The sequence below is a fragment of the Euprymna scolopes genome, chromosome 12 (genome assembly GCF_053919585.1).
Source record: "Euprymna scolopes isolate OS-2025 chromosome 12, ASM5391958v1, whole genome shotgun sequence".
NCBI classification, from domain to species: Eukaryota; Metazoa; Mollusca; class Cephalopoda; order Sepiida; family Sepiolidae; genus Euprymna; species Euprymna scolopes.
Genome location: NC_136493.1, coordinates 55968813 through 55983976, shown reverse-complemented (window position 1 = coordinate 55983976; position 15164 = coordinate 55968813). Strand labels below are relative to the sequence as shown.

Genomic DNA, 15164 nt, shown 5'->3' with positions numbered 1-15164 from the left:
TCTAGGAATAACAAAAGATACTAAAAAAAGACAAGTCTGTTGAATTTTGCTGATAAGCAAGGCTATTACAGCTGTTGACAGCCTAGATGATCTAGATAGAGAATGTGGGAAGATGGGGAAAAAGTTGAAATCTTTCGGTCAGAGTAAGGGGAGTAGAGATAGCAGATACAGAATAGTAGAAAATGGAATAGAAAGTAAAAAAGAGGGTTAAGTAGGAACTTAGAAAACAAAGTGAGAAAAGATAAATGAGCGAGTTCAATTGAGAAGGATTGCAACAACATCGTTTGACTTAGAAAGACAACAGAGTGAGTCAGCTGAGATTTGTAAGATGAGAGATGGGAGAGTTAGATCACATGTATGCACACTAGTGGCAAGACATTAATTACGCACGCACGCACGCACGCATGTTGAACAAGCCTACAAGTATACAATGCCTGTATCTGTACTGCTGTCTGTATTATATATGTAAACTTTAGCTGTGGACTATGGCTTTGTGCTCCATCAACTAACAACACTAGAATCTCAACTTGGCTCATAAGAAGATGAAAAACACATATTCACAACCACGGTACATGTGTGGAGTAAGGTGGTCAGTCAAAGATGTGGTATACAAATCAGGGATGTAAATGTTATCAGCATAAATTTGTTGCTTTTTTAATCTTTTTATCTGTCTTATTTTACTCCCTTCCCATCATTTTACACAAATTGTAAACACTTATCAATATTATATGATAGTTTTATGCTTTCTTTGAAGCTGAAAATTTGAAAATTTTACAATAAGAATAGGTGAGTTATATGTTGCTAAGGTTTTGATTTCAAATGATTTTTTTCTTACAAATGTAAATAGTTTAGAATAGGAGGTAGGATTTAACTGTTTCATCATCTTTCTTGTTCCCTTCACATTCATTTGTAAAATTACCTTGCTCTTAAAATTTACAAATTTGACTCTAAACAATAAAATAATCTACAAAATCGATCTGTAAATTAGAGTATGAAGAAGTTTTCTGATATGTAAATTGCTTGCTTTTCCCTCAAAACTTGCATAGCAATGTCTACTTTTTGCAGTAATTTACTGTAGTTTTAAGTCTCAAAGATGAAAGTTGTTAATTTGTAACCCTAGATTGAAAAATAGATATTGATTTCTTGGTTATAGTCAGCTTACATACTTCCTAACTTCCGGTATGTCTGCTACTGAAAGCAGTGACAAAGCAAATCTGTTCCTTCACTTTTATTGTTCTTCAGTATTTCTATTGTGAAATGATTTAGTGAAATAAAATATAAGAAAAGGACATTATTGAAAAATAGACAATAAAAATTAAGAAAATTATATAGATAAAAATAATACAATTAATCCTTATTTGCACTTTTGATAACAAAATTGAATAAATAAAAGTTTTTATTTTATTTGAAATGTTATAAGAAATATGTTTATGAAAGTATAACAATTTTTTTTAATTAAAATAAAGTTTTTTATTTGAATTTGTGTAACAAATATATGTTTATGAAATTATAAAAAAAAATTATTGAAATTAAAATAGCAAATGAAATTATTTAAATCAAAATAACAAAATTTCAAACATTATTAAAAAAAAAAACGTGTCCAATATATAATATTCCCAAGAATGTTTTAAAAGATTTAAAAAAAATGTTTTCAATAATTCTTTAAAAAGAGCACAAAAAGGTGTTTTCAATAATTCTTAAAAAAAAAAACACCTAATTTCAATGATTTTTAATTAAAAAAAGACCAAAAATCTTTTCAATGATTATTAAATAAGAAAAAATGATTGGAGAAACGTAATAAAAATACATTCACAGGGGAGATTATAAGCATGAAAGAAAAGTGAAGGAATTGATTTGTCTTGTAACTGCTTCCTGTAGTGCTACGCCGGAAGTTAGGAAGTATGTTAGCTGACTATATAACCGATTTCATTTTTTTTTTTTTTTTTTTTGACCATCACTATAAACATTCATCAATAAACATATTTGTGAGTTTTTATTTTTATTATGAATGAGAAACTATCAACTGATGCTTGATATCTAACGAACAAGGAGAGTACTTGAATCTGGTGCTTCAGTTCTAGATTCTCAGGAGCTTGCAGAGTATAGTGATAATGGAGGCGGTGGGGGGCACTTTGTGCTTCTTTCCGACTGCACAAGTCTAAAACTTGAGAAGAAAAAACCAGAACATTTTGACTTTGTTTTCTTGTTTCATATTTTTGCAAGTGCTTTTAATTTGATTCAGCCAATCATCATCAGACAATGATTAGTGTTGATGAAAAAATCCAAGACTTGTCTGATGATTTGATGATGATTCAAATGAAAAATATTTGTGTTTTTGAATTTTTGAGGATTGATAATTTATATTATTTGGATTACTGTGAAAACAACACTCAAGATAAGAACAGTAGTTCAGATGATCGAAATAATTTGAAGGTACTTGTAACACTATCGAACAAGAAATCCATGGAACGTATCTACACCAATTTGATTGGATTACAAAGTGGATCATTTTAAAAACTGTAAAAAAAACTTATTTAATAACATTTGTCTTAATATATTTTTTTTTCATTTTACTTCAAAGTTCTCAGAAATCAAGGGGCTCCTAACACTTGATCTCTATATGAGATACATAGATATTCAAATATTCCATTAAAGCTCTTTTGTACATCTGAAGCAATGAGTTAGTAAACAAGTTGAGAATAAAATTTTCCTCTCTCCGATTGACCATTTAAATATATTATAGTATGCCTTTCTGATGATCTTTTGATTTTACTGGATTCCAGAACAAGAATTCATCTTGTCTGGTGGAGTATCCAGCTTCTTACTATTACTTGAAGTTAATATCACTTGGAGAAGGTGCATCATTCCTCGTAAAAGCCAGTGTTAGTTAACCATACTGAGGATATCTTATTTGGGTAGCAAATACGAAATGTGATTTTGAATATTTAGTCAGGGTTTAATTTTAGGGAAAAGTATCATCATGCCAGGTTATCCTGACAAATCCTGTACAGAAATTTTAGACACTTGAGGATAGTGTCTGGTAAGTATTTAAGTTCTCTATATGTCTGTATGTATTTATAATTAAAAGCTGAAAAACAGCTATTGATGAAATAAGAGATGCTCAAAAATATATAAATAACTTGGTCATGAATTTTTTTTCTGTATTTTTTTTTTTTAATTATTTTTCAGCTATTATGATGTGATTCCTCATTCATATATTTTATATGTTAAAGATTTGCACCAAAGGTTAGATAAATATCGTAAGTAATTTTTCTTAATTTTAATTTATTTTATTATCTTTTACATAATTGGTTCAGTATATTCTTCAAGACAATTTTTAGAGTGCTGAAATATGATCTAAAAAATAATCTTTACTTTGAAATGCTTTTTAATAAATTATCATTTAATAAATAAAATTAATAAAATTTTTTGTTTTCTGACATTCCTAATGCTGGGCAGCATCAGATCACCTTGCTGCAAACGCTGCCATTGTCTTATTTCGCTTACATGTAGGCAGATAGAGCCTGTAAAAACTATAAATCAGGCAATGGAATTTGGCCAATGAAATTAACTCTTTTTGTTTAATGTGTGGACAGAGGCACGTGCCAAGATCTGACACGTGCTGGAGAAATTACTTCTGGAGCAATAGCGAACGTGAAAAGGAGTTCCCTCACCGAAGGTAAATAAAGTAGTGGAAATGAATTGCGTCGAAATGTGTAATGTGTCGCAGACAGGAAAAAGCAAAAGTCAAAAACTTGCATTTCAAACTGAATTATCTGTTTGGACAAATTTATGGATAGTTGAACTTTCTGACTTCTGAATAAAGCTGTAAACACTATCAATAATTCCCCCCACTCTTTATCTGTGCCTAAACCTAAACGTAGATTCCATGAACAAAGCTTTTTTATTAGAACTGCACGCCTGTGGAATTGTCTTCCGTTTTCCTGCTTTCTGGCTGACTACAATATGGTTGTCTTCAAATCTAACGTAAATAAGTTCTTGATGAGCCGTTCCATATAAGTTATCAAATTTACCAAATTTTCATTACTAATGATTATTATATTGTCCAATTTCTACTGTACACTCTTTAACCCTTATCCTTGAGTGGCCTCTTGGCCTTGATAATGTGTTGATACCTATGAAAAAAAAAAAAAAGAAAAAGTCCAATGTGAACAAGTTCTAATTGAATCGTCCCCCTAAGTAATCCAAGTTACAAAATTCCCACTGTTTACTATGCTAAAATCACAATGACTAATGTATACCTATTAACCCTTATCCTTGAGTGGCCTCTGGGCCTTGATAAGTGGTGACACCCATGTAAAAAAAAAAAATAAATAAATAAAAAAAAAAAAAAATAAAGATGTCACAAGGCTTCAAGTTTGGAGTTACTAACTTGCAGATGTCACAGAGAGAAATAGGAATATATTTTATTTCGAACGGAGATAAAATTATGAACTTGATGCAGCTCAATTTGAAAGTATACAACTCCCTGAGAGGGCACCCTGCGACAGGAGATCATCATGTTTTTACAAGCTGTGGATTCGACTTAACCAAATAGGGCACAATGCCCCAAGCTTTACGAGTTGTAGGCTCAATAAGTAATCTTCCTGACTGAGGAAATTATTTGACTGTAAACTTTCAATTCTCTGAGGATTTTTTTCCCTGTCATGCTACTCTGCAATTGAGAACATTAAGAAACTTTCATTTTTCATCTTTCCTTTCCTTTTCAGTTCCATTGAGTTGGTGATTTTATAAAAATAAAAACAAACCAAACAAAATTATGAAATTAAATTCTCCGGATTTGTGTCCGCCTTTCCATTTTTGTTGAACATTTATGCTTTTTACTCACCTGCTAATCTCACTTCCTTCTTTATTTGAGAAATACAAGAATATTAGCCCATACTCTGTTTCGTACCATATGAAAATTTTCCCCCATAACTTTTTGTTTGGTGGGATAGAGTTGGCTGGCACATTTCCAATGGTAGACTCTCCCGCCCTTGACTAAGTTAAAATAGAGCGGATCTACATACCAGTTTTCATGTATGGATTGAAGATAACCAGAGTGCTCAATACAGGATTGGAAATGTAATAGTTTTTACATTGAAAATAAAACACTATCAAAGTAAAGACTATCTTTCATGTAAACTTTAAAAGCATTTCAATGTAAAGACTGAGAAATATAATTCTATTACAAAATATTAAAAATAAAAAACCTGTAAAAGTAAAGACTATTTTTATATAAACTTTAAAAATATGTTTTTTATATAAAATCATTCTGAAAAAGAAAAAAACATTTCAAAGGAAAGACTAAAAAAATATATTTTGATTGTAACATATTGTATTCAAATTAGAACCATTCTGAAAAAGAAGCGTTTTAAAGTAAATACTATTTTTTATTTAGAGTTTTAAAATTAAACTGATATTACATAAGTATTAACCAGAAGAGATTTTCCTTGCTCAACACCAGTAAGATTTCTGATAAAAAGAAATTAAGTTAAAATGAAATAAGTTTAACATAACTCAAACTTCTAATTTAAAAATGTCAGAAACAAAAACATGGGATGTGGTGCTGGCCAACGAAGAAACTGACTCAAATCAATCAGCATGAACACCATTGCAACAACAACAGGAAAATATGTATTTGGATTATTCAGATTACTGTTATCATCTTGAATATTATTATCAGAACGTTTTGATTAATGTAGCCTCCAATGTTTCAATGGATGTAGCCTCCAAAGTTCTCCGGGTGTAGGTATCTTGTTGAATCTTTCTGTTGAACTCAGAAATCTACATAGAATTTCTAACAAAATATTTAATCTGCAGGGATAGCATCCTCACATTCTGTCAGCGATGACCATGTAGAAGTCTTAAGTAATTTGCAATTTTATTCTTGGTTTCTTTTGCGCTGAAGATTGAACCTCCAATTCTACTTAGTACTTTATCTGTTACATTTCTGTGGACAGAAACATTCACCTAAAGACCCATCATATATTTTTATTTACAAATCTGAATTATTTAAACTTTTTATTTCAGAACTGTTATGTTCAACTAAAGATATTACTGAAGTTTCTCAGATGATATTCATGGACATGTTTGCAAAATCCAAGCACAATTTAAAAAGTGAAGTTTCTCTTGATTGTGATCCAGTTTGTATATTTGAAAAAAATATGGTACCCACCTGTCAACCAACCCCAGGCACATTTCCAATGACAGAAGGACAATCTGAATTTTCAACAACTGACAAGAGTTGCCCAAAATGCCAAGTAAAATCATTTCTCAAAGCCCAAGTAAAACCTTTGTTGGAAAAGCTAATAAAAAATCACAGGTAAATTGTTATAATATAATGATTTCCTAAAACATCATTTTTCTTTGAATGTCTGTTGCAGACATGGTTATCCTGAACCTGGATTGAGTGGTGGAAGTGGCCTATCTTTGCCTAGTGTGCAATTTGAAAATTGGATCAATTACATTTCAAGGATTCCAGAAAATAAGCAAAATGAAAAAGACAATTTCGGGACAATACTGTTTTTTTTAGTTTACCTGCATGCACTGTAAGTTATCGTATAATAAACTTGGGTTGTTTTGATAATTTTGTGGGGTCCTTGAAAAGTAATTGATCTTGAAAATTAAAGAAATATTTAAAGCATAAGTTGTGAGTGAGGATTTTAACACTGTCCCATTGATTACAAATACCAGCGTTAGCAAAGATAATTCCTCATGTCTATTTTAACATCTGGAACTGTGAGTGTAAAGATGTTGTTAGGCAAATCAATTTATTTTTCACATGTTTGATTTAGTTCAATAAAAGAATGAAAATAATTCACATTGGTGTCGGCAATTCATTTTCTGATCTTGATGTTCTGAAAAGCAGAACGAAGAGAATGAGAAAGAATGAAAGAGAATAAAATGCCCAGCGAGCTGGGAGCTGCATTATTTTGACTGCAACAACAAGTTGATTATTTTTGGTTAATTCAGTGAAATTTATCTTTAATGATCCCATTCAAATCAGAGTGAAAATGATTTGCTGATAGACTTTCAAATCCCCTTTTTCATAGTAGATTTAAATGGACTTTTCACCTCCACCCCACCCAATGTGACCTATAAAGGCATTAATTCACAATCCTTTCAGCAATATTTGTTATAAATAGCCTTTAGTTTTTGGCTGTCTTGTCTATGATGTTACAATCATGAATGTCCAACTGCCTTTGCCTTATCACTGTTTATTGATATGCTCCAAATTTGCATCTTTATATTGCAAACACATTTGAATACAACATACAAAATTATTTATAACTCTGACAACATTCCTTGCTCTTGGCACTGCCCTGATTTTAGTTGAAATAGCTTTTTCAGTTCAGGAATAGTCTGGGGATTGTTTTAACAGACATTATCTTTAATATAACCTCACACATAAAAATCTGAGATCTTATGATCTGATGAGTGTGAAGTCCATTCAAGATAGTACCTACTAATGAGACGATCACTACAATGTCTTTTCAACCATTTCAACAAGTTATTTGGAATGTGAGGAGTTGCCCCTTCTTTTTGAAACCATTGTCCATAGACCTCTTTGTCTACATAAAGTTGTCCAAAACTTAACAATGACTAGATAGTAGATAGGTTATTGATCATGACTTATCTGTTATATAAAACGTCTTTGTATTTCTAACAAAAACTACAAAACAAACATCCACAAAGTTGGCATTTTCTTGCGCCAGATGAATAATATTTAAAATTTAGAAAAATCATGCATTTTTTTACCCTAAATTGGTGCAGATTTTGTTGGAGAGGGGGCTGTTTGTACTAACTAAAGGTTAAATAGATCTGACTTTTTTGTTTTTCAAAGAGTATTGCCTTTACACTGATTCATTTCCAAGTAATCTCCAAAAGTGTATGTATGTTCAGAGAGAGGAATATGTAGGAGGAAATCAGGAGAGAGAAATTAGTCCCGAGCAATGTTAGGTAGCCCTGCTAGTAAATAATAAAACAAAGACCATTAGATATTCACAAGTGAAACTTACTGGAAAAGTCAGGCATAATTTATTTGTACCAGATATGGTTGGATTGCAGAAATGATTATAAATATTAATGATTCCATGGATGGCATATTTTGGTGAAAAGGGAATAAAATGGATGATAAGCAAATATTCATATTCTTTGTTTAATGTTATGAGTTCTTTATTACCATTATTAACCAGCAGAGAATGACCAATGTCGACTAAGAAAAGGTCCATCAGGAATGTGTGTGCAGTGTGATGTTGTATGGGAATAGAACCTGGCTAGTTGAGGGTTGATGATATGTGTTGCAAGTTTCCATCATGTTACATAGTCTAAGTTGATGGTCAGGGTTAAGAGATACTTGATTCAATTACATAATTACAATCTATTTTCTTTGGCACTTCCATGTTCTCACTTGCAGAGTTCATGGTTCAGTAAAAACACATTAGCATATTCTCATATGTGATATGTTGGGTGATAAGAACATTCTTCACATGGGTAGCTATTTTCAGTTCTGCCCAAGCCAGTTTCCCAAAAAATATAAGCAGTTCCGTTTAAGACGGCACTGAGAAAGTTGTATAAATCTCTTCTTTTCTTGAGAATTGTAATTAGCTTTCCCTAGCCCACTAAAGGACAAGGGAAGTTGAGCATAATATAGATTTTAGCAGTGTCCTGGATTTTAGTCACTGGTTGAATGAGGTAAAATCTGGCCTTATATGCTGTCCCAGATGGCAAATTCGACAACGTTACGCAAATACCTATGATTTGATTAAAAAATATATTCATCTGTTTTAACCATATCAATTTTACGCATTTGCATTTTGTGCCGCAAAGAGTAGACTTTCACAATTGAGTTCTCTGCGTCTTTTTTTAATTAAGAAAATGTGAGATTTCCATTTAAATCTTTATTTAAAAATTTATTATTTTTTTTTAATGAAAAAAGCTGATTTCTTCTTCATCCCAATTTTATTTCTCTTTTATCATCTCTCTTGTTTTATCTTTCTTTCTCTTTTCCTCTCTCTCTCTCATCTCATCTTGTTTTTCTTCCCTTGCATAAATGTTAATTTTGCCATACTTCAAACGATTTACAATGGAAAGAATAGGGAAGATAAGATTTTTTATTTCATTAAAAAATGACTTGCTGTCTCCTTCCTATACTTGGGGTCTTTCTCTTAATGTTTTTCTTGTTTATTTCTTGAACCAAACATATTTTTTATGTTTTAAACTTTTATTATACCCCAAAAAACTTTTTGACATGTAAAATAAACTTTGAAAATTTTTTTTTACACAAAAATTTAATTTTTTTTTTTTTTTTTTTTTTTTACACAGTGATCACCACTTATCAAGGCCCGGAAGTCACTCAGGGATAAGGGTTATTATTATTATTAACAAAATTCAACAAATGTAAAACATATTTATCGATATTTTTGGTATGACAAAAAGGTATTGTTGATTAACATCCTTTACTACCACCCCCTTCCAAAAAAGTTAGATTCAACTATTTTAGAGAATTATGTGTAAATAATATGAAAAACGTGAAAAAAAAAAGAAGTTATTTTAGAATTTAGAGTGGGGGATCAGTTTTGCATGTGAATTCAACATAAAATGATCCCCCTATTTCTATGCCATTTTTTTTTTTTCGGGCAGTTATCAAATTTGTACTTGTTTTTGTTTTTTTTTTGCAATTGGAAATAAACTCTGTGATCTTACAACTTTTTTCTTGTTTGGGAGTACTTGACATGTTTACTTGATAGAATTAACAGAAGATTTTTTTTGGGTGGGTGGACTTGGCACTCAAACTAGGGTTAGTAGTAGAGTTAATGAATTTTTTAGGATGCGAGTTTGTCACTATTAAACTAGGATAAGCAGTAGGGCAAGTAATTATTGGAAAAAATTCTTTTTCTATTCAGCATGTATCCCCCCCCCCTAAAAAAATAATGCATAACAAATTTTTTTTGATTAAAGCTAAAAAAACTAGAATGGCCCAGAAATGGATTTTCATTCTACAGGGTGGAACGATAAAATTGTCGCCCTAGAAAAGACATGATTCCATTTCCATTTGATGAAAACTAGTTTTCTTTGTTTGTTACAGACCATCTACTAGTTGGCTGATTATGTACAAATCCCAAGAACGATAGGAGGCTTCTATCATGTCTGAAAGTGATACAATGTTTAATGAGCAAGATTGGCGATGCACCACTGTACAACTCATACTCTTTACCGATCCAAGTTATGACACCCACTGGACTACTTTGTTTGGTCATATGTTGAGAACATCACCAAAATGATCTCCTACAATACCAAAGCCATCCTGATCACTGCCATCCGCCGAGTATTCACCGAGCTCCTGTCGCCACTTGTGAAAAAGGCATACTCCCAGTCCTGGACCTGTATCAAGGCAGTGATTGAGGCTGAAGGCAGCTACATTGAATAGATGTCAGCTCTACTACATGAAGTTACCTAAATTGACTTTTTCAATAAGTTTTAAAATAAAGCTGTAGTGTTGTTTTCTTTGGGGCAACACTTTTATCGTTCCACCTTATACATAAATTTCACATATGTTGGAATTAGATTGGAAAATAGGGAGAGAGAGCAAGTTGGAAAATTGGTGGGAGGAGGCATGCCCACTCAGGTTGGGAAATTAATCTCAACTTCAGATTTTTTTGCAATTGACCATTCTCACCCCTGATAATTGGTCTTCTAATCCAGAGCAAATAACACATTGAATAGAAAATTTGTTAATTTTATCACTAAATTCATAATTTTCTCTTCATTGCAGATCCTGTCATTATATGTCTTTATTGAATTATCACTGCCCATTAGCAGTGATGAAAGCTGAACCACAAAGAAAAACATCAAAAAATAAAACAACTACTGATTGTTTCAAGAGAAATATCAACTGTAAGAAATATTAGATTTAACTCTACAAACATTTCTTAATGACCTTCAAACTTAATGATTTGTGCCTAGCATGTTAGTTTAATAAGACTAATTATTAGTAGTGATAATGGGCACATACATGTAGATTATCTTTTTCTTCTATTATATAGAAGGTAGTTTCCATTTGTATGTTTGTGTGTATGTCCAACTTAAAATCAGAAACTACAAAACAAGCACCCACAATGTTTTTATATTCTTGAGCGGTGTTGCCCTGGATGACTAATATCTAAAATTAAAGAAAAGGATTCCTTCTTGGGAAATCAATTGTGTCATGTTTTGTCTGGGAGGAAGGGTTTCATTTTTTTTTTTTTTTTTTTTCAGCAATTTTCAGTTTTATCTATGATATAAAGAAGTGAATGACTTAACATTATTATTATTTACAATAGACCAGAATGTGCTAAGTAGAGGTGTAAGAGGGGTAGGAGAAGAAGGATGTAGAAAAATGGAGAAACAGAAAACAGAAAAGAGAAATATAGATGGATTGAGAAAGGTAGAGAGATAAGAGTTTTAATATAAAAATGTTGCACACACTTTTAAAATTCTTCTATTTTGTTTTTATGGCCTCTAGGTAATGCTGGGTAGCCCTGCTAGTAAAATTTAAAAAATCTATATAAATAAAACAATAGATATATGTATGTGTGTATGTCTGCATGTGTGTAAATATTTTACCGATAAACTCTTAAACTAATGTCCACATAGCACTAAAATCATCAGGAAATAGTATATATAACAAGTAAAATCTTTGTTTGTATGGATGGATGATGCATACAGAAATATTTTGGTAAGTTGAAATGCAAAATGTTCATTTCAACTTGTAAACATATTTCTATTAGTTTTGCGCATGCATAAATTCAATCATAGCTTTAAGTGGTTTAAATCTTTCTTATCTGTCTTTGCTCAAATGGTAGGAAACGTGGCTGGAGTGCTAAATGAGGGAACACAGCTGGAGCACTAAATGTTTTGGTTTCGAATCTAGCTGATAGCATTCAAATCATTTTTATTTTTAACTTTTGAAATCAGTACTGTATATACATAATATTCAATAGAAAATTGGCTCTAATAGTAAATACAAAATCTGCATGAATTAAAATATATTTAAGCATATTTTATGAAGTGATTAATGGGAATTCATAGGCATTACAACAAAAATCCTACAGGTTTTAATTATTGTTGAGTTAGCTCCCTTTGTTTTGTTTTTCTTTAAGGTTGTTTTCAAAATGGCTGACAAGATAGACACATTTCAATTTAAAAATAAAACCATTTGATCAATTTACATGATTTTTGAAACATTTCATTTTGTCTTGGGTGCATACATCTTTTGTTTGTAAATATAGGGGTAATTTGGAACAAGAACCAAATTAGATTATCTGATGCTTTTATTTAGACATTTGAAATTTGAACCAACATTTATAAATTGACATAATGATTGTTTTACATTTTTTTTTCATTTTTTTCTTTCCTATAGCAAAAAAATCCAGCATAAAAGTAATTAAAAAATTAACCACAAGAAGAATGAAAGCCTCCGTCAAGATGTTATTGGATGACTTTATTCCACATAAACAGGTAAATTACTTACTTCATTGCAGATTCCTCAGTGGATATATGTACACCACTTTATCGATGTACAGTCCTTCCATATTATTCAGTGTTTTTCTAATCTCTTCATTGTTAAGCAGAAAGCTCGACATCACTGTGGATCTGACCAGTCCTGAACCACAAAGTTTTTTTTTTTTTTACTGGGAAAATTGTTTCTTGAATGCTTGTTATACATTCCTCTCCTCTAAGAAAAGCATGATTCTTTTCAATGGGGAAACCTTAGAGGAGGATGATTGCTTAAAGTACTTCAGCTTAATGTTTGTCATCATAGGTTAAGGGTACGATAATATCAACATCCGAATCGATAACGCTCAGCACGTTTTCAGTCACCTACAATCCTGTCTATGGTCTTGACTCGAGATCATAATAGACACTAAAGTCTAGATCTACCAAGCACTTGTTTGGATACGCCTTCTCTATGGCTGCAAAACCTGGCCATTGAAAGTTGTGGATCTTAAAAGTCTAGAAATTTTTTACCAATACTGTCTCCACTGAATTCTGTGGTTCTACTTGTACCATTTTGTCTTCAATATCCAAGTTGGAATGCATTGCAGGATCATCGGCCTCAACCAATCTCTTTTAAAGACGAGACTTTGCTGGTTTGATGACACTGCACAACGCAACCCAGGAGAGTTCATCCAAAAAATAATAGCTCTGGAACCATGCCAAGATTGGCAAAGACACCCAAGAGGCTAGCTAAAGATATGATTGCATACTATAAAAGCAGATGTTGAACTTAACTCTGAACCACAGATCTATGGTGTTTGTTGCTGGCCCTTAGACTAACTACATATCACTATCTTGATCAGTATGGATCATTGTGCATGGTCTGCATTCATCTGAGAAGCTTTATGTTCTACCGGAGGAGTTGACTTAACCTATCCTTTGTGAATATTGCCTCAAATACAAAAAGTAAATATTACTTTCAGGATCTTTTCTAATGACATGGTCAAAGTAGTTAATTTTTCTTTTCTAATGATATGGCCAAACCAGTTAATTTTTCTTTTGTAATTATATGGTCAAACCAGTTAATTTTTCTTTTGTAATTATATGGTCAAACCAGTTAATTTTTCTTTTCTAATTATATGGTCAAACCAGTTAATTTTTCTTTTCTAATTATATGGTCAAACCAGTTAATTTTTCTTTTCTAATTATATGGTCAAACCAGTTAATTTTTCTTTTCTAATTATATGGTCAAACCAGTTAATTTTTCTTTTGTAATTATATGGTCAAACCAGTTAATTTTTCTTTTCTAATTATATGGTCAAACCAGTTAATTTTTCTTTTCTAATGACATGGTCAAACCAGTTAATTTTTCTTTTCTAATGACATGGTCAAACCAGTTAATTTTTCTTTTCTAATGACATGGTCAAACCAGTTAATTTTTCTTTTCTAATTATATGGTCAAACCAGTTAATTTTTCTTTTCTAATTATATGGTCAAACCAGTTAATTTTTCTTTTCTAATTATATGGTCAAACCAGTTAATTTTTCTTTTCTAATTATATGGTCAAACCAGTTAATTTTTCTTTTCTAATTATATGGTCAAACCAGTTAATTTTTCTTTTCTAATGACATGGTCAAACCAGTTAATTTTTCTTTTCTAATGACATGGTCAAACCAGTTAATTTTTCTTTTATTGATAACTTTGCACATAAACAGGAAAATTGTTTTGGCAAAAGTATGTAAAATTACTATTTGAAAACTCTAAACTCTTTATTGTTAGAGAAATAAAAATACAAGAACAGAAGATATTATATCGAGCACATATTTACCAGGCAACTGATATCACTCAAGTTGGGAAAAAATTTTAAAAACTTTTATAAAGTCCACTTTAACCATCATGCATGACATACCTGTATCTCCATTGTCACTGATGGTTTAATAGTAATAGACTTATTTTGTATTTAGAAGAGTTGGAGAAACATAGGCTGTTTGATGCATCAATTGTAACTATAAATGGCTGATTTTTGTAGATAAATGCTTGTAAGGAATAATTTTTCTACTTTGGAAGACATAGTCATTTGTATGCCTCAAATCCACTGTTGTTCCATCTGTGCAGGGCGCGACAGAAGTCGATTGTCAAGTTGGGGCCGTCAGTGGTTCATGTGGAGCTGTTGGGAGATTTAAGTATCAACCAAAAATCTGTTAATTTATCGTCAAGTTGATCTTTATCTATGATTACAAGACATAACCAACGAGGCAGAATGATTGGCAGAAGTTGCATCATTTACATTTTTAGTAAGCCAACTGTGTCGCAACTGCTGTTCTTTGCCAACATCCCAACTTGAAATCTCTGCAGTCTATGTTGTTGCACAATGTCTTTGATAGTTTGGGCATGCAGTTGATCTCCTAGAAGGGGAATTAATTTGCAACGTAAGTCTACCTACTATTTTCCTAGATCCTTAGCTACCCACTGAGATACTTGCACCACTCACAACATAATCTGCTCTCTTTATCTGGTTGGACACCAAAGGACAGACCTGGTCAACAGCCATTAAGGACATTACTAATCTCTCAGGTTGGTTTGCCATCTTGTGCAATCTTGCTCAGAACACTAATGCATGGATGACTATTGTTTGGGATGTGATGAAGATCAGGAAAGTAACCGGCACAATCAGAGACTGAGTT

General features: G+C 31.7%; 1 protein-coding gene across 4 annotated transcripts in view; it reads left to right on the top strand.

Annotated features, from left to right (window-relative positions):
• Nucleotides 1–15164, top strand: part of LOC145291292 (telomerase reverse transcriptase-like) — a 159098-nt gene that overhangs the window by 82784 nt on the left and 61150 nt on the right. For all 4 annotated transcript variants that reach the window (XM_080136959.1, XM_080136960.1, XM_080136958.1 and 1 more), the window contains 4 exons: nt 3190–3260; nt 6034–6325; nt 10778–10899; nt 12404–12501. In XM_080136959.1, the coding sequence (XP_079993085.1) occupies nt 3190–3260; nt 6034–6325; nt 10778–10899; nt 12404–12501 (583 nt within the window). The remainder of the gene's footprint in view (nt 1–3189; nt 3261–6033; nt 6326–10777; nt 10900–12403; nt 12502–15164) is intronic.